Consider the following 19,920-nt stretch of genomic DNA (forward strand, 5'->3'; position numbering starts at 1 on the left):
GACCGACTCCACACCTCCTCCTTCCTCTCACCTATCTCACAAAATCCATTTGGATCTAACTGCTAAGTGGCAAATTGGGTTTTTGGTGGCTACTCTAATCTTGCTGGTGGATGTTTCGATCTTGCCACCATTAGATTTGTTGGGTTGTTGGATCCTAAGTGGCAAGAGGCTATGAATGCTGAGATTGCAGCTTTGGTTTCCAATCATACTTGGACTTTTACTCCTTTGCCTTCCAACAAAAAGGCCATTGGATGCAAATGGGTCTATAGGGAAAAGTACAAGGCAGTTGGTTCTGTGGAGAGATATAAAGCAAGACTAGTTGCTAAGGGGTTTACTCAACAAGAGGGATTAGATTTCACTGACACATTCTCACTAGTTGCAAAGTTGACCACTGTTAAGCTCTTCTTGCCATTTCTACTGTGAAATGATGGCATCTAGTCCAATGGATGTCAACAGTGCATTCTTAAATGGGGATTTACATGAGAAGGTGTATATGGAACTCCCTCAAGGCTTTCATAGCAAAGGGGGGAATGTTGTTTGCAAACTAAATAAATCTTTGTATGGGCTTAAACAAGCGTCAAGGCAGTGGAATGCAAAGTTTTGTTCTGTTCTTAAAAAGCTTGGTTTTAAGCAATCTAAAGCTGACTGCTCATTATTTTCAAAGAAGTTTAATGATTCTTTCATAGCTTTGGTGGTTTATGTTGATGATATTCTCATAGCTAGCAACAATGTTCAAGTAGTTGATGAACTTAAAGTTTCTTTAGATCAGCACTTCAAACTTAAAGACCTTGGAGGTTTAAAGTATTTTCTTGGTCTTGAGATAGCTAGATCAGACAAAGGGATTACTTTGTGTCAACGAAAATATGCTTTAGAGATCTTGAAAAATGCAGGAATGTCAGCTTGCAAGCCTAGCAAGGTACCAATGGAGCAGAATTTGAAGTCAAGCAAGTTTCGAGGTAAACTATTATCTGATCTTGGAGTTTATAGAAGGTTGGTGGGCAGGTTGTTGTATCTAACAATCACTAGACCAAATATAGCATATCCTATTCACAAGCTAAGTCAATTTGTGTCCAAACCTAGGAAGCCTCATCTAGATGCTGCTTATAAGGTGTTGCAGTACCTAAAGGGTTGTCTTGGTCAAGGAATTTTCCTATTAGCTTCATCAGATTTTCATTTGAAGGCTTACACAAATGCTGATTGGGCATCTTGCATTGATATCAGAAGGTCAACCACAAGATATTGCATCTTTTTGGGTGATTCTCTAGTCTCTTGGAAGTCCAAAAAACAATCCATAGTGTCTAGATCTTCTGCTGAAGTAGAATATAGAGTTATGGCTATCACAGTTTTTGAGATGACTTGGTCATTGGCATTATTAAAAGATTTGGTGATCTATCATCCTCAACCTGCATTATTGTTTTGTGACAATCAAGCAGCCATTTATATTGGAGAAAATCTCGTGTTTCACGAAAGAAACAAGCATATAGAAGTGGACTGTCATGTTGTCAGAGATAAGGTGCAAGACAATGTGGTTAGACTTGCTTACAAAAGCTCTTAATAGTCAACAATTGAAGTACTTATTAGGCAATATGAATATTGTGAATATCCACAGTTCAGCTTCTCATCTTGAGGGGGAATGTCAAAGTTTAGTTGACTGTACAGATAAGAAACATAAGGAGAAGTCAGATACAAGCAAGTCAAGATGAGTTTGTTGAAGAATGTTTGAGGACATTAGCTTAGGCAGAGAGGCAGAGCACTAGAAGACTTGTGGATGAGCTTACTAAACGACTAATATAGCAAATACGACATGTAGTTTAGGCTTAGATCAGTTGTAAGCTATGTATTAACACATGTAGTGTAGTGATTGGTTGTAAATATTGGATTTGTATGGTTTGGAGTTGGTTAAGGGCTAGTTAGTTTCATTCCTGTACCAGCTCTATTATATAAACCTCATGTACATTCAATTTGTTAATTAATGGAAGTATTACAAAGTTTCTTCAATCTTGATTCTCTCTCTAGCTTCTCTATTTCCTAGCTCTCTATTTTCTTATAGATTCTTTGTTCGTGGGTTTTCTTTTCAGGTTTTTGATTTGGTTTTCTGGGTGTTTTTGCCTTTTTTATATGGACTTTTGGGTGGTTGGTGGTTGTTTTTTGATTGTTGGTAGTGGTTTTTTGAATCTTTGGTGGTGGCTAGTGGTGGTTTTGATGGTTATTTTTTGAATGGTTGGTGGTGATTCTAGTGGCTTGTGGATGTTAGGTAGGTGGATGATGGTGGCCAATGGGATGGGATTATAGTGGGGGTGTTTTTGCAATGGTTGGTGGTGGCTAATTTATATTTGCAATGTTTAGTTCACAACATTTGCCAAACACTTGCAAATGTTTTATAGTAAAATATTTTACATTTGAAAATATTTTAGGTCGAAACAAACGGAGTGTTAAACACATTTGCAAAACATTTGAGGTGATTCTAAACACTGAAGTGCTTATAAAGCGAGTATGTGACTTTGGAGCATGATGTTTGCCACTAACAAGATTTGGAAAGTCTAAGATATGTGTCTCACCAATTGCATATGTGAGAGAAAGCAATTGCAATGGTAGAGGATGGTGGTGCCAGTAATTGAAGACAGCACTACTAGGATTTCAAATTTCTCTCTTCAAATCATGAGGCTTCAAATTGGGATTATTTGTTTCTTAATGGGTGGGTCACCTGAAATGGGTTAGTAATGGGTGAATGGATTTTTTTAAAGAGATGGATTTTGTGTTTTGATTTTTAATATTAACTTTGACGCCACGTCATTTAAAATTTGCCATGTCATAGTTCTGTTAGACACACAAGCATCAGGACTAATGATTATTAAGAAAAGAACTAATTGTGCTCATTTTTTAAACTTGAAGGACTAATAGCAATCACTTTAAACTTGAGAGACTAATAGTGCTTGGTAAGTAGATTTGAGGGACCAATAGTGTAGTTTCACCATTAATTTTCCCACCTACCCTAATTGATAGCCACACTTCTTTCTTTTTTGCATAACCCAATTAATTTCCCTCACAGTGCCACTCTTCTTTCTTTGTCTCTTTCTTTCTTTAGAGAACAAATCAATTTTTTCTTCAAAATAACACTGAATCTCAAATAATTTTGTTAGTTAGCACGTTTTCAAAACTATTTAGCAAACTAACATCTTGAGTGGAAGGGGCTCGATTTTGTTATGCTAAATTGAGTGTGAAGAACTCGACTTTCATGGAACTCGAGTTAAGACTCGATTTCCCTGAGAGCAACAGTGAAACACCATCAAACAAAAGACCCAGACAAGAAAAACAAAAACCTAGACAAGAAAAACAATGAAACATCATCAAACCCTGAGAAGAAAATGAAGGAATTAGAGGAAAACCTTTGCTTGGAGCTTCGTCATCGTCGTCGTTGCCTCTGCCTCCTGGAACCTTCGTCGTTGCTACTTGGGTTCAGTCTGAGTCGAACAGTTTAGGTTAGGGAGATTTGGGTTCGTGGGGTTTGCCTTCTTCGTGGTTTCTATTTGGGTTTGATCTCTCTGGTTTGTTCCTTCTTTGTAGTTTGTTGTTTCTTCATGTTTCTTGTCTGGGTTCCTTCTTCGTTTAGTCTGGGTTTATGGGTTTCTTCCTTTTGGTTTTGTTTTTCTTCTTCGTGTAATTTGGGTTTCTCCATTGTGGCTTCGTTTGATCTCTATATGGAATTCAAGGCTGTAATGCTTGATTTCCATGCATTGAACTCGAGTTCGTTATACTTGATTTAGCATAACAAAATCAAGTCCCTTGCACTCGAGATGTTAGTTTGCTAAATAGTTTTGAAAACGTGCTAACTAACAAAATTGTTTGAGTTTTAGTGTTATTTTGAAAAAAAATCCCACAAATCAGTCTCTCTATCTCAAGGAAAAAAAAGAAAAAATCTCAAGGAAAAAAAAAGAAAAAAAAAGAAGAGGCTCTCTCTCTCTCTCTCTCTCTCTCTCTCAAATTTATGGAGATCTGTCGCCAATAGCTAGCATGGTCACCGAAACCACAAGCCACCGTGACAGAGGGTCCTCTGTCATCATCATCATCATCTTCTTCATCTTTTTCTTTTTTTTTTTTTGGGCACAGGCTGTGTATCATTTTTCAAAAAAATAAAAAACAAACAAACAAACAAATAGCCAGGACATGTGTGCAGCCATGTCAAACGCATCTCGTGTCAGACACGAGCACAGTAGCCCAACTGCAGTGTTCGTGTTTTCCAATTTCCCACATGCTTCTGTTGATAACTCCTAATAATATAGGTGCACTGCGTTTGTAGGGTTTTAGGTCGAGGGAATTTTCAGAATAGCAAGAGTTTGCCACTCAATATAGTTAGTTAGCAAGAACTAGAAATAAATGAGGAAAATAATATCTCAAGCCTTAGAGACTCGAGTTCGGTGAAAAATCAACTCTTAAAGACTCGAGTTCTGATTGTTGAGATGGACAAGGTTTTGCCACATGGAACTCGAGTTCCAAAAAAGAACACAAATGAAGATGGCAATGAAGATGAAGAACCAGAACTGGGAAGAAGAAGCAGAATAGGGGGGAACCAGAAATGGGAAGAAGATGCAGAACAGGAGAAGAAGCAGAAGTACTGATCAGCCTGTGATTCAAATTTACAATAACTTTCCCCAATCCTAGACCTAAGTGGCATTGAATACTCTGGCCGTCCATTGACTTCAGTTGAATAAACTTCAATTTCAGGTGGATATTGATAACGCTCGCGGGGTACAAAAGCAAGGCACAAAAGAATTCCCATCCACTCATTGCACCCATTAAAAGGCACCTGTATGTTCACTTTTTTTATTTTGAAAATTTGATTCATATTTGGGTTGTGGGATGAAAATCTTCGGAAACTCTGAGAAGAAACAAAGGAGCTACAAGGCAGAAAGTAAATGGTGGAAATTGAGTCTTAAAAACTCGAGTTCCACGTGGATTTCCACGTGGATTTTTTTCCACATCAGCTTCCACCACTTACAACTCGAGTTTTAAAAACTCAATTTTTATCTTGGAACTCAAGTTTTAGACACTCGAGATACTAGTTTGCTGAATAATTTGCAAACTAGACAACTAACTAAAATATTATAAAAATAAAGCTAAATGGAAAAAAAATTCGTTTTATGTGATTTGGATCAAATATTATATCAACAACGTTTTGCAGATCAAACACTAATGAAGCTTTATTTCCAATGCTGACATAAGTTTCATTTCCAGAAACAGAGGGCTAGCAGTTAATTGCAACATACACCAATTCATGTAAACAATTGCAGCATACAACACAAATAATACACTGAGAAGATGAGAATTGCAAGATTTGAAGCTACTCGTCAATGCCACGATCGACTCATCAGTGGTTTGCATTCTCCACTTTAAAAGGCCTAAATATTTTCGTTGGAAAATAATTCTATATTCATGTTAGGATGCGTTTTGAAAAGGATGCCTAGATTCCCACCAGTTTCAATCTGTACAATGGGGCAATAAAAAACATAAATGCAATGAAGAAAAAGCGTAATGTCGACCACTACTTGTTCACATAATGCTTCAGAAACAGATTGTTAAAACAAACAGCAGCAAAACAACATTCCAAATTAAAATCCGAAAAGAATATGCAACTATATAAGTTTCTCATGATGAGGACCAAATAGTGTCTAAGATACAAACCAAAAGTATACCTAATTTCTTATTACTGGTGATTGTTTTTACTTTTAGTCATCTGAGGAAGTTTCATGCTTAAGTAATGTCACTATAAACAATAAGGAATAATTTGGCTCAAAACATATTTGGAGCTATTTCATTCCAACCCATCATGTGGCGATTGAAGAGACTATCCATGTTTTAATGAATCATATAACTTGTTTAAAACATAAATGTAAATAGTCTTCTAAATCGTCATGTAATGGTTTGGAAAAGATAGCTCCAAACATGTTTGGGGGCAAACTTTGTTCAAACAATAATATTATAGTAACAGAATTACTTATCAAAAAAAAAAAAAAAAGAAGAAACAGAATACTAAGATAATGAACACAAGCATGCATAAACACACAAACACCGACACACACACACACCTGAACTTGAATACACCCATCTTCTTGGTTAAGAATTTGAAGTGCCAATGTTCCCTGTACATCAAAGTTACTGACTCCACCATCTCGTTTCAACATCACATTGAGTTTTTCCTCAACAGTAAAGTGATGGGATCAGTTAGTGGCGGAGCAGCTGATCTGGACTGACCAGCTTTCAGCTGCACATCCTCGAGAATGAATTTGCCTTCTGCCTTCAAAGATTCCAAGAACTGGTTTGTTTTTTGAGATTTACCAAGCTCATGCCAAGTCCTTTTGGAGACACAGTTGTTGGTGAAGGTGGATGGTCTAAGGATTGGGGAAGACATTGTCAGAAGTGTTCTAATTAAACTCATAAATATGCACTCAAACTAAAAAACTAAGAATAAAAAAGATTCCAGAAAAGTTAGACCTAAGATCACAAAGAGCAGCAAATGGAAACCTTAAAATAACAGTAAAAAAAAAAAAAGTATTTGGATTATAATCCTTGCTTCTAGAGGTTAATGCATAACTAACATTTTATGAACAAAGTATGAACTACTTGTTTACAACATATACTGATAGATGATTCACACAAGCTTAAGCCTATACCACAGATCAACATCCCCAATTGATAAAAAATGGGGCATTTTTGTAAAATTCATGCAGACAAATAAGCACAAACCTTTAGACTTGGTGGAAAAGGATTCAATGTCAATGCTCAATCCAAACCCGGAACCACTTCCAAAACAACCACCACCAGATATGCTCATATCACTAAAGCTACTCTCAATCCTTCCAGAGCCCATTGACCGTAAAGACATAAACCCTCCCTTTCACCTCTTCCCTTTTCAATCTGCAGAATATGTACAAGAATCTTATAAGGGACAGATCAAATCAATACAGGAAAATAATAGAAATAAGATAATTAGGACAATAACCTACCTTGCGTTCGTCAATCTCACAGGCTTTGTGCTTCATAACATCCTTGGTTTCATTAATCTTCCTCTGCAATACCAGCTTGTGCAACTTCTCTTCATAGACTTTCTATCTCACAGTACTGCTTAAACTGTGCAACTATTACACTTTCCTTGTGCCCAAGAGAGATGACTTCATCAAAATAAAAAATCAGCTCAAAAGCTGTCTTGCATATACCCCCTTCATCTAGAGAATAGGAATATTCAGGTACCTAAATATTTTTAAGGAATAAACTCAATTCCTCTGTTTGACATTTTTTACATAATCTATTTTATTAGCATCTCTAATGTAAATTTCTTAAAAAGCAATCAGCATGCTACAGAAACTTCACTCCTAAAATTGTAAAAATTGGAAGTGATGAAAGTACATCGGGCTCAAGGAAAAGATAATGCAGATAGAAAATAAGTCTAGAAAAATGGTCTAAATTCAATAAAGGCCCACTTAGGATCTTCAATGGTCTAGTGTAATTGATAGTCTCAGAATTAATATCGTTATTTTCTCTCAAATAGTTTTCCCCTGATACAGATTTGTTTATGATTTCTAATATTGTAAATTCATGACGGGTAATCTCGAAAGTTCAGGCTTCTATGGGTGGCCTATCAATGCAACCATGGGATAAGTATCAAATTATATTGATGAAACTAACTAGTAATTCCTAAAATGAGGGAAAGAAAGGTATACTTCACATACTTGTGAAGGAATGAGAAAAGGTATGAACATGCCAGGCATAAGAAAGGATCAAGAGGAGCAAATCCCTACATCCATACAAGTAATCTTACCATTATAAAAGCAAGTGAAACTTTTTTTGGATAAGTAATAAATCAAGACACTTATTTTAGGAAGTTGAAAGATAATAATAAACTGTCAAGAAAAAGATACAAGCTTAGAGAGCATCCTCAACAAAGTCTCCAAATCTTCAAGGATGTTGCTCTGTTTGTTTGTTACAAGCAGCAAGTACAAAGCCTCAAAGGGCTGGTACACATAGCACACATTTTCCGTCTATTATGTATGTTGTTTTCCTGTGCCTACCAACTTGGAAAAAGCCACAAGAAGGCCCTCAATTCTAATACGAGACATATCCACAAACTGCTTAGAAACCAGCACTGCCAAAAAACAAAATTATATAAGAATAAATATTAATAAAATAAAAGTAGAAAGATAAAAGCTCAACAGGCTAATCAGGATCAGTCACTTTCTACCATTCTATTTTGTCCAAAGTTCAACTCTCGGTTACCCCCTTAACTGACCATGTCATTTTTTACTGCTACTAATGTTTCTTGAGATGCATCAAAGAAACATTGTAAATCAATGTGAATTATTGGGGAGATGTAATTCAAATTGTCAAAAAAAAAAATTTTAAAATGAAAAAAAAAAAAAAAAAAAAAGGTGCAAGACAATGTGGTTAGACTTGCTTACAAAAGCTCTTAATAGTCAACAATTGAAGTACTTATTAGGCAATATGAATATTGTGAATATCCACAGTTCAGCTTCTCATCTTGAGGGGGAATGTCAAAGTTTAGTTGACTGTACAGATAAGAAACATAAGGAGAAGTCAGATACAAGCAAGTCAAGATGAGTTTGTTGAAGAATGTTTGAGGACATTAGCTTAGGCAGAGAGGCAGAGCACTAGAAGACTTGTGGATGAGCTTACTAAACGACTAATATAGCAAATACGACATGTAGTTTAGGCTTAGATCAGTTGTAAGCTATGTATTAACACATGTAGTGTAGTGATTGGTTGTAAATATTGGATTTGTATGGTTTGGAGTTGGTTAAGGGCTAGTTAGTTTCATTCCTGTACCAGCTCTATTATATAAACCTCATGTACATTCAATTTGTTAATTAATGGAAGTATTACAAAGTTTCTTCAATCTTGATTCTCTCTCTAGCTTCTCTATTTCCTAGCTCTCTATTTTCTTATAGATTCTTTGTTCGTGGGTTTTCTTTTCAGGTTTTTGATTTGGTTTTCTGGGTGTTTTTGCCTTTTTTATATGGACTTTTGGGTGGTTGGTGGTTGTTTTTTGATTGTTGGTAGTGGTTTTTTGAATCTTTGGTGGTGGCTAGTGGTGGTTTTGATGGTTATTTTTTGAATGGTTGGTGGTGATTCTAGTGGCTTGTGGATGTTAGGTAGGTGGATGATGGTGGCCAATGGGATGGGATTATAGTGGGGGTGTTTTTGCAATGGTTGGTGGTGGCTAATTTATATTTGCAATGTTTAGTTCACAACATTTGCCAAACACTTGCAAATGTTTTATAGTAAAATATTTTACATTTGAAAATATTTTAGGTCGAAACAAACGGAGTGTTAAACACATTTGCAAAACATTTGAGGTGATTCTAAACACTGAAGTGCTTATAAAGCGAGTATGTGACTTTGGAGCATGATGTTTGCCACTAACAAGATTTGGAAAGTCTAAGATATGTGTCTCACCAATTGCATATGTGAGAGAAAGCAATTGCAATGGTAGAGGATGGTGGTGCCAGTAATTGAAGACAGCACTACTAGGATTTCAAATTTCTCTCTTCAAATCATGAGGCTTCAAATTGGGATTATTTGTTTCTTAATGGGTGGGTCACCTGAAATGGGTTAGTAATGGGTGAATGGATTTTTTTAAAGAGATGGATTTTGTGTTTTGATTTTTAATATTAACTTTGACGCCACGTCATTTAAAATTTGCCATGTCATAGTTCTGTTAGACACACAAGCATCAGGACTAATGATTATTAAGAAAAGAACTAATTGTGCTCATTTTTTAAACTTGAAGGACTAATAGCAATCACTTTAAACTTGAGAGACTAATAGTGCTTGGTAAGTAGATTTGAGGGACCAATAGTGTAGTTTCACCATTAATTTTCCCACCTACCCTAATTGATAGCCACACTTCTTTCTTTTTTGCATAACCCAATTAATTTCCCTCACAGTGCCACTCTTCTTTCTTTGTCTCTTTCTTTCTTTAGAGAACAAATCAATTTTTTCTTCAAAATAACACTGAATCTCAAATAATTTTGTTAGTTAGCACGTTTTCAAAACTATTTAGCAAACTAACATCTTGAGTGGAAGGGGCTCGATTTTGTTATGCTAAATTGAGTGTGAAGAACTCGACTTTCATGGAACTCGAGTTAAGACTCGATTTCCCTGAGAGCAACAGTGAAACACCATCAAACAAAAGACCTAGACAAGAAAAACAAAAACCTAGACAAGAAAAACAATGAAACATCATCAAACCCTGAGAAGAAAATGAAGGAATTAGAGGAAAACCTTTGCTTGGAGCTTCGTCATCGTCGTCGTTGCCTCTGCCTCCTGGAACCTTCGTCGTTGCTACTTGGGTTCAGTCTGAGTCGAACAGTTTAGGTTAGGGAGATTTGGGTTCGTGGGGTTTGCCTTCTTCGTGGTTTCTATTTGGGTTTGATCTCTCTGGTTTGTTCCTTCTTTGTAGTTTGTTGTTTCTTCATGTTTCTTGTCTGGGTTCCTTCTTCGTTTAGTCTGGGTTTATGGGTTTCTTCCTTTTGGTTTTGTTTTTCTTCTTCGTGTAATTTGGGTTTCTCCATTGTGGCTTCGTTTGATCTCTATATGGAATTCAAGGCTGTAATGCTTGATTTCCATGCATTGAACTCGAGTTCGTTATACTTGATTTAGCATAACAAAATCAAGTCCCTTGCACTCGAGATGTTAGTTTGCTAAATAGTTTTGAAAACGTGCTAACTAACAAAATTGTTTGAGTTTTAGTGTTATTTTGAAAAAAAATCCCACAAATCAGTCTCTCTATCTCAAGGAAAAAAAAGAAAAAATCTCAAGGAAAAAAAAAGAAAAAAAAAGAAGAGGCTCTCTCTCTCTCTCTCTCTCTCTCTCTCAAATTTATGGAGATCTGTCGCCAATAGCTAGCATGGTCACTGAAACCACAAGCCACCGTGACAGAGGGTCCTCTGTCATCATCATCATCATCTTCTTCATCTTTTTCTTTTTTTTTTTTTGGGCACAGGCTGTGTATCATTTTTCAAAAAAATAAAAAACAAACAAACAAACAAATAGCCAGGACATGTGTGCAGCCATGTCAAACGCATCTCGTGTCAGACACGAGCACAGTAGCCCAACTGCAGTGTTCGTGTTTTCCAATTTCCCACATGCTTCTGTTGATAACTCCTAATAATATAGGTGCACTGCGTTTGTAGGGTTTTAGGTCGAGGGAATTTTCAGAATAGCAAGAGTTTGCCACTCAATATAGTTAGTTAGCAAGAACTAGAAATAAATGAGGAAAATAATATCTCAAGCCTTAGAGACTCGAGTTCGGTGAAAAATCAACTCTTAAAGACTCGAGTTCTGATTGTTGAGATGGACAAGGTTTTGCCACATGGAACTCGAGTTCCAAAAAAGAACACAAATGAAGATGGCAATGAAGATGAAGAACCAGAACTGGGAAGAAGAAGCAGAATAGGGGGGAACCAGAAATGGGAAGAAGATGCAGAACAGGAGAAGAAGCAGAAGTACTGATCAGCCTGTGATTCAAATTTACAATAACTTTCCCCAATCCTAGACCTAAGTGGCATTGAATACTCTGGCCGTCCATTGACTTCAGTTGAATAAACTTCAATTTCAGGTGGATATTGATAACGCTCGCGGGGTACAAAAGCAAGGCACAAAAGAATTCCCATCCACTCATTGCACCCATTAAAAGGCACCTGTATGTTCACTTTTTTTATTTTGAAAATTTGATTCATATTTGGGTTGTGGGATGAAAATCTTCGGAAACTCTGAGAAGAAACAAAGGAGCTACAAGGCAGAAAGTAAATGGTGGAAATTGAGTCTTAAAAACTCGAGTTCCACGTGGATTTCCACGTGGATTTTTTTCCACATCAGCTTCCACCACTTACAACTCGAGTTTTAAAAACTCAATTTTTATCTTGGAACTCAAGTTTTAGACACTCGAGATACTAGTTTGCTGAATAATTTGCAAACTAGACAACTAACTAAAATATTATAAAAATAAAGCTAAATGGAAAAAAAATTCGTTTTATGTGATTTGGATCAAATATTATATCAACAACGTTTTGCAGATCAAACACTAATGAAGCTTTATTTCCAATGCTGACATAAGTTTCATTTCCAGAAACAGAGGGCTAGCAGTTAATTGCAACATACACCAATTCATGTAAACAATTGCAGCATACAACACAAATAATACACTGAGAAGATGAGAATTGCAAGATTTGAAGCTACTCGTCAATGCCACGATCGACTCATCAGTGGTTTGCATTCTCCACTTTAAAAGGCCTAAATATTTTCGTTGGAAAATAATTCTATATTCATGTTAGGATGCGTTTTGAAAAGGATGCCTAGATTCCCACCAGTTTCAATCTGTACAATGGGGCAATAAAAAACATAAATGCAATGAAGAAAAAGCGTAATGTCGACCACTACTTGTTCACATAATGCTTCAGAAACAGATTGTTAAAACAAACAGCAGCAAAACAACATTCCAAATTAAAATCCGAAAAGAATATGCAACTATATAAGTTTCTCATGATGAGGACCAAATAGTGTCTAAGATACAAACCAAAAGTATACCTAATTTCTTATTACTGGTGATTGTTTTTACTTTTAGTCATCTGAGGAAGTTTCATGCTTAAGTAATGTCACTATAAACAATAAGGAATAATTTGGCTCAAAACATATTTGGAGCTATTTCATTCCAACCCATCATGTGGCGATTGAAGAGACTATCCATGTTTTAATGAATCATATAACTTGTTTAAAACATAAATGTAAATAGTCTTCTAAATCGTCATGTAATGGTTTGGAAAAGATAGCTCCAAACATGTTTGGGGGCAAACTTTGTTCAAACAATAATATTATAGTAACAGAATTACTTATCAAAAAAAAAAAAAAAAGTAGAAACAGAATACTAAGATAATGAACACAAGCATGCATAAACACACAAACACCGACACACACACACACCTGAACTTGAATACACCCATCTTCTTGGTTAAGAATTTGAAGTGCCAATGTTCCCTGTACATCAAAGTTACTGACTCCACCATCTCGTTTCAACATCACATTGAGTTTTTCCTCAACAGTAAAGTGATGGGATCAGTTAGTGGCGGAGCAGCTGATCTGGACTGACCAGCTTTCAGCTGCACATCCTCGAGAATGAATTTGCCTTCTGCCTTCAAAGATTCCAAGAACTGGTTTGTTTTTTGAGATTTACCAAGCTCATGCCAAGTCCTTTTGGAGACACAGTTGTTGGTGAAGGTGGATGGTCTAAGGATTGGGGAAGACATTGTCAGAAGTGTTCTAATTAAACTCATAAATATGCACTCAAACTAAAAAACTAAGAATAAAAAAGATTCCAGAAAAGTTAGACCTAAGATCACAAAGAGCAGCAAATGGAAACCTTAAAATAACAGTAAAAAAAAAAAAAGTATTTGGATTATAATCCTTGCTTCTAGAGGTTAATGCATAACTAACATTTTATGAACAAAGTATGAACTACTTGTTTACAACATATACTGATAGATGATTCACACAAGCTTAAGCCTATACCACAGATCAACATCCCCAATTGATAAAAAATGGGGCATTTTTGTAAAATTCATGCAGACAAATAAGCACAAACCTTTAGACTTGGTGGAAAAGGATTCAATGTCAATGCTCAATCCAAACCCGGAACCACTTCCAAAACAACCACCACCAGATATGCTCATATCACTAAAGCTACTCTCAATCCTTCCAGAGCCCATTGACCGTAAAGACATAAACCCTCCCTTTCACCTCTTCCCTTTTCAATCTGCAGAATATGTACAAGAATCTTATAAGGGACAGATCAAATCAATACAGGAAAATAATAGAAATAAGATAATTAGGACAATAACCTACCTTGCGTTCGTCAATCTCACAGGCTTTGTGCTTCATAACATCCTTGGTTTCATTAATCTTCCTCTGCAATACCAGCTTGTGCAACTTCTCTTCATAGACTTTCTATCTCACAGTACTGCTTAAACTGTGCAACTATTACACTTTCCTTGTGCCCAAGAGAGATGACTTCATCAAAATAAAAAATCAGCTCAAAAGCTGTCTTGCATATACCCCCTTCATCTAGAGAATAGGAATATTCAGGTACCTAAATATTTTTAAGGAATAAACTCAATTCCTCTGTTTGACATTTTTTACATAATCTATTTTATTAGCATCTCTAATGTAAATTTCTTAAAAAGCAATCAGCATGCTACAGAAACTTCACTCCTAAAATTGTAAAAATTGGAAGTGATGAAAGTACATCGGGCTCAAGGAAAAGATAATGCAGATAGAAAATAAGTCTAGAAAAATGGTCTAAATTCAATAAAGGCCCACTTAGGATCTTCAATGGTCTAGTGTAATTGATAGTCTCAGAATTAATATCGTTATTTTCTCTCAAATAGTTTTCCCCTGATACAGATTTGTTTATGATTTCTAATATTGTAAATTCATGACGGGTAATCTCGAAAGTTCAGGCTTCTATGGGTGGCCTATCAATGCAACCATGGGATAAGTATCAAATTATATTGATGAAACTAACTAGTAATTCCTAAAATGAGGGAAAGAAAGGTATACTTCACATACTTGTGAAGGAATGAGAAAAGGTATGAACATGCCAGGCATAAGAAAGGATCAAGAGGAGCAAATCCCTACATCCATACAAGTAATCTTACCATTATAAAAGCAAGTGAAACTTTTTTTGGATAAGTAATAAATCAAGACACTTATTTTAGGAAGTTGAAAGATAATAATAAACTGTCAAGAAAAAGATACAAGCTTAGAGAGCATCCTCAACAAAGTCTCCAAATCTTCAAGGATGTTGCTCTGTTTGTTTGTTACAAGCAGCAAGTACAAAGCCTCAAAGGGCTGGTACACATAGCACACATTTTCCGTCTATTATGTATGTTGTTTTCCTGTGCCTACCAACTTGGAAAAAGCCACAAGAAGGCCCTCAATTCTAATACGAGACATATCCACAAACTGCTTAGAAACCAGCACTGCCAAAAAACAAAATTATATAAGAATAAATATTAATAAAATAAAAGTAGAAAGATAAAAGCTCAACAGGCTAATCAGGATCAGTCACTTTCTACCATTCTATTTTGTCCAAAGTTCAACTCTCGGTTACCCCCTTAACTGACCATGTCATTTTTTACTGCTACTAATGTTTCTTGAGATGCATCAAAGAAACATTGTAAATCAATGTGAATTATTGGGGAGATGTAATTCAAATTGTCAAAAAAAAAAATTTTAAAATGAAAAAAAAAAAAAAAAAAACCAAAATATAATTTATGAGATAAGCAATAGCGAAAATATAGAGCAATATGGACGATTGTGTAGCTCCAGAACATAAAGATGTATCCATATGCCATCCATTCCATATCTTTTGTGACAAGGGAATAACTCTTCAATAACAAAGTTTAAACTGAACTCAAAGAAAAGTGTTAGTATCAAGCAAGACTTACCTATATCACAGATAAGGGGAAATTTAGAAGCATTATAACAAAAAATTGAACAAGTAAAGAAATAAAGAAAAAATCCTGCAAGATATACATTAAGATTATAAGAACCAAAAATAAAATAAAATAAAATAACATGTGGCAAAAATGAATTAAACAGCAGCCAACCTAGGTCCAGTCTTGAACAAACAGTCTTGCAGAATGCTTTAAGGAGACAAAATAACTCATATTAGAGAAAGTTCAAGACTTTTCACTCCATATTGGAACATAGTTGATATAAACAACAAAAGCTAATATCTTGGGATAGAGAAAGTTCAAAATGTAAAAACTGCAGTAACATGGACTCGCCTTTTATTTTCAAGAAAGGAACTAGAGCCTTTTATTTGTACATATCCAGTGCAGCAAAGAAATTAAACATTCTGCCTTTGCACACAGTATGTCTAACTTGGATATTATATATATATATATATTTAGTGAGAACATCTCAAGTGTGTATAAGGACCAGACATAGTACCTAATCAACCACTTGCAATTCTGGTAGTAATATCAATCAAATGTCACTAATTTGAATCTCCCCTTCCCCCTCTCCTAGGGGAAAAAAAGTTACATATAAAATTTAACAAAAAAGTATATATATTATGGTAACAACAAAGGCCATTTTAGTCAAATTAAACATTCAAGAATCCTTTATCAGTCTATCATGAATTTTCATTACTTTTTTATAAAACTAGATCAAATATTACCATATGAACTCACATAAATATCAATCCATCATGATATTAAAGATAGGGCATAATTTTGTGGCAGCACATAAAATTATTAACATCAAGATTCAGCAAAACCACTCAAGAAAGCACCAACGAAAAGTTCTGTAAATAGGCATTTGACTCATAACATGTACTAAATTATTTTATATGACTAATTTCAAACCCCAATTTCATTTGGAATACACTCGTAAGAAAAGGAAAAAATAGTGAAAGAGAGCCAAAAAAGGATATTTCATGTATAATCTTGCATAATCTCAAATGTATCAATTCCGGTACGAAGACCAAATAACACAATGCAAACAAAAGTTCCGAGATTCATGAAGACATAGAAAAACATTTAATAAAAGTAAAACAAAAGAAGGCAAAGAATTTACCATCTTGATTTATTGAGAAATAAGAACCAACAAGCACCAGTTGATAAAGGCAGCAGCAAAGGTTATATCAAAAACCTATAAAATAAAATTTCTGGTAACACAATAACCCAAGTACTATTTTGGCTTTATTGATACTTTCTAACAGTTTTACCTGTTTAGCGTCTTATTGATAGAACTATCATACTGTAAATAATTTTTATCTCCAAATATCCAATTAGGGTGTGTTTGGTTGCTGTTTATTTGCTGAAAATTGAAAACTTATTGCTCAAAATACTATAACAAAATAATTTTTAATTGTGTGAATAGTGCCGTGAGACTAAAAAATGCATTGGTATGCGCGTTTTTGTGTTTTTGGCTGGGTCGTGAACAGTGCTGTGAGACTCAGCCAAAAACGCAAACGCCGGAAACTCTGGTATCCAAACTCACGCTTAGTACCTAAATCAAAAATATAAATTTTGGCATTAATATTTAAGAACCCCACATAACAAGTAACAATACAATATTACTTCATCAACATGACTCAGCAATTGAAACAAATAAAGTGACAAAGTGGAATTCCCCTAATACACGTTTTTTCAACAATCTCACTAAAATAACAAAGTACTATACACACTGTTCATGTAGATCTTATTGTACTTAAAGCTGCCATGCAATTAAGAAGACAATATTTCTATGTTTTAACAATTTCCACAAATCAAAACCAAAGAATGATAAGCATTTCAGTGGTCTCCCAACCAAATTGGGGATCCTGCACCTAGATGAAATAAAAAGTATTAAGTACGAACATTGAAACAAGCCAAACAAAACATTAGTGAAATAAAACTGAGATATGAATGATTTCTGTGACAGTAACCTAGATAATAATAAGTATTCAGACTGTCCAAACTCACAAATAAGAATAATGTGAAGCTACAGCATCATGATAATCACAGAATGTTATAGATTAGCAGCATGGTAAATAAGTTCAAAAAAACACCAACCTTCTTATAAAAAAAATGTTGCACAGCCAGTTGGAATGTCAGGGAGAAGGCCTTGGGAGAGAGAGAGAGAGAGAGAGAGAGAGAGAGAGCTGTTGGGCCTTGGGAGTAATAAAGGAAAAGATTCTAAAATTTATAGGAAATTCATATATGACCTAAAATCAAATTTTCAATATATATTAAACTAGTCGGTAACCCGTACGATGCATGTGAAAGTTTTGCAAAGGATATATATATATATATATATATTATGATACATAGGTAAATAATAAGCAATTACAATAATTTTATTTCTCATGTTCAAAACCACGCAATAATAAAAACACCTACATAAGAAAGGTTGTATTAAAAAATGACAAAAACCACAAAACCAAATACAAACCCTCAGTGCTCATTCTTCATTGTTCTTTCTTTCTATCAGTACACATCAACAACTTTGGCAAAACAACAAACAAACCAATAAAAACAGCTGACCTACAAAAAATCCCAAAAGCAGCAAAACCACTGCAAACCAACTAAACCAAGAACCGATTACAACTAAACCCTTACACACAAAAGTTCAACGCTTGTGGTTAATAGGATTTTGTGAATCCAACAAAAGGTCAAAATTTATATTAAGATGGGAAAAAGAAAAAAAAAATTATATCAAAGGATTACATATCACCTGTCTAATTGAAATTTCATTAAACATATGGCATGCAACCCTCTTGATCTTCCAAGTAGGATAAGTAAACGAAGGGGTGAAAATTGCACACACACATATGTGTGTGTTTTTTCTATTAAAAAGGAAAAAAATTAGTTGACTTTCAATTGAAAGGACGTCAATACTGGCATTTGAAGATTGCTCCTACTATATCTGTGACTGTCTCTCTTAGTAATCATCTATCAATTGCATATGATGACCAGATTTCTCAGCTAACTCACGGTTGTGTTGCAACTTGGCTTCATAAACCAATCAAAACCTCAAATTTGAATCAGACTAAATATACACTACACTTGGTTGAGTTTTAGATATTTTTTATTCAGGAATACAAAATTATGATGCTAAATAATTTGTACCACAAATTTCACAGGAGCTAAACAAAAACTACAACTAACAAAAAGCATAAAAGAAGAAAGATAAAATGATTGACCTTAGAGAAATACTGTGCTGGGACCAAAGGCTTGGTGCAGTCCAAGAACCTATCATGGTTAGTAACAGGCTCCAAAGAAGGGTTTGGCAATGAATTACAAGAAAGGTCTAACCTTGCTTTTGCTGACAACTCTGATTCTTTATCGCTTTCACTGGTATGTAAAACAGGTCCTCACCATGTACACCCCAAAACAGCACTCCACTCCCCAACGTGTCCATTGATATATTTAAAAGCAAAACAAAAACTAACCTGAAAAACCAATAAAAGGCTCAACTTGATGTAAGCCTATTAAAGATAATCATAGATTGGATAGTAATTTTCATTGCTCTAATTTCTAGGCTTTTCTCTGCAGCCAAATATAACAATAAATAAAAAATAGAATAAAATAAAAACAAAAAATCGCAGAACACAAACTCAGTACCCCAAAAGAGAAGGATTATAAAAAAGGCAGATGATGAAAAAAAAAATACCAAGCTTTAGAGGTGAGACTTGAGGCAGCAGAGTTTCTTTTAAAACAGAGGGAAGGGTTTAAGGATAGCAGTAGCGATTCCAGGCCCCCCAAGCCTTCAACATAGCTCCACCCTGATGTCAAATACAACCCACTATAAGATTCCACTTAAAAAACCATACATCTAGTTGATTAACAAAACTATATTCAAAAATCACTTAGTAAAAAATAAAGAGGGTGAATCAAAATCATAAGCAATTGAAGATTTGTGGGTGTGGGTATAGAGTTCACAGTTTGGAGAGTTTTCAGAGACAACAGAGGAGTTGGGTTTTTAAAGCTTTTGGAGAGTATTTAGTTAAAAATAAAATAAAATAAATTTAATAGATGCAGATTTAGAACCCAAAAACAAATGGGAATTTCCAAAACCTTAAACGATCATTATAAAAAAATGCTCCCAGCTAATCTACAAAAAGAGACGCATATCCAAACCGGAGCAACCAAGCCTAAATACCAGAACCTAATCATATTTTATCGGCTAATTTAAAAATAAAAAAAATTAAAAAATTGACCAGTAATCTTCAATATTTTATATAGAGGAAACAAAGGGCCTAATTTTGAGACCCGTTCATGGCTTAGACCCCATCCATATGCTTCAATAGAATATTATATCCATCCACAGTGGCAGCATAGCACTAATTACAGTTTTTGCACTTCT

The 19,920-nt window shown here is 35.0% G+C and overlaps 1 protein-coding gene and 2 pseudogenes across 1 annotated transcript; 1 reads left to right on the forward strand and 2 right to left on the reverse strand.

Moving 5' to 3' along the window:
* The first annotated feature begins 427 nt into the window (after nt 1-427).
* On the forward strand, nt 428-1,555 carry LOC112036067 (uncharacterized mitochondrial protein AtMg00810-like). The gene has a single exon (XM_024068894.1). The coding sequence runs from the start codon at nt 428-430 to the stop codon at nt 1,553-1,555; it is 1,128 nt and encodes a 375-aa protein (XP_023924662.1).
* A 3,599-nt stretch (nt 1,556-5,154) lies between these two features.
* LOC136065608 (coatomer subunit delta-like) lies at nt 5,155-8,236 on the reverse strand (annotated as a pseudogene).
* A 3,825-nt stretch (nt 8,237-12,061) lies between these two features.
* On the reverse strand, nt 12,062-18,975 carry LOC112036068 (coatomer subunit delta-like; annotated as a pseudogene).
* Between the last annotated feature and the right edge of the window lie 945 nt (nt 18,976-19,920).

Source organism: Quercus suber, unplaced genomic scaffold (assembly GCF_002906115.3).
Source record: "Quercus suber isolate HL8 unplaced genomic scaffold, Cork oak 2.0 scaffold_1046, whole genome shotgun sequence".
NCBI classification, from domain to species: domain Eukaryota; kingdom Viridiplantae; phylum Streptophyta; class Magnoliopsida; order Fagales; family Fagaceae; genus Quercus; species Quercus suber.

Coding starts and splice junctions, on each gene's coding strand:
- LOC112036067 (XM_024068894.1), top strand. CDS start 428: ATGGCATCTAGTCCAATGGATGTCAACAGTGCATTCTTAAATGGGGAT.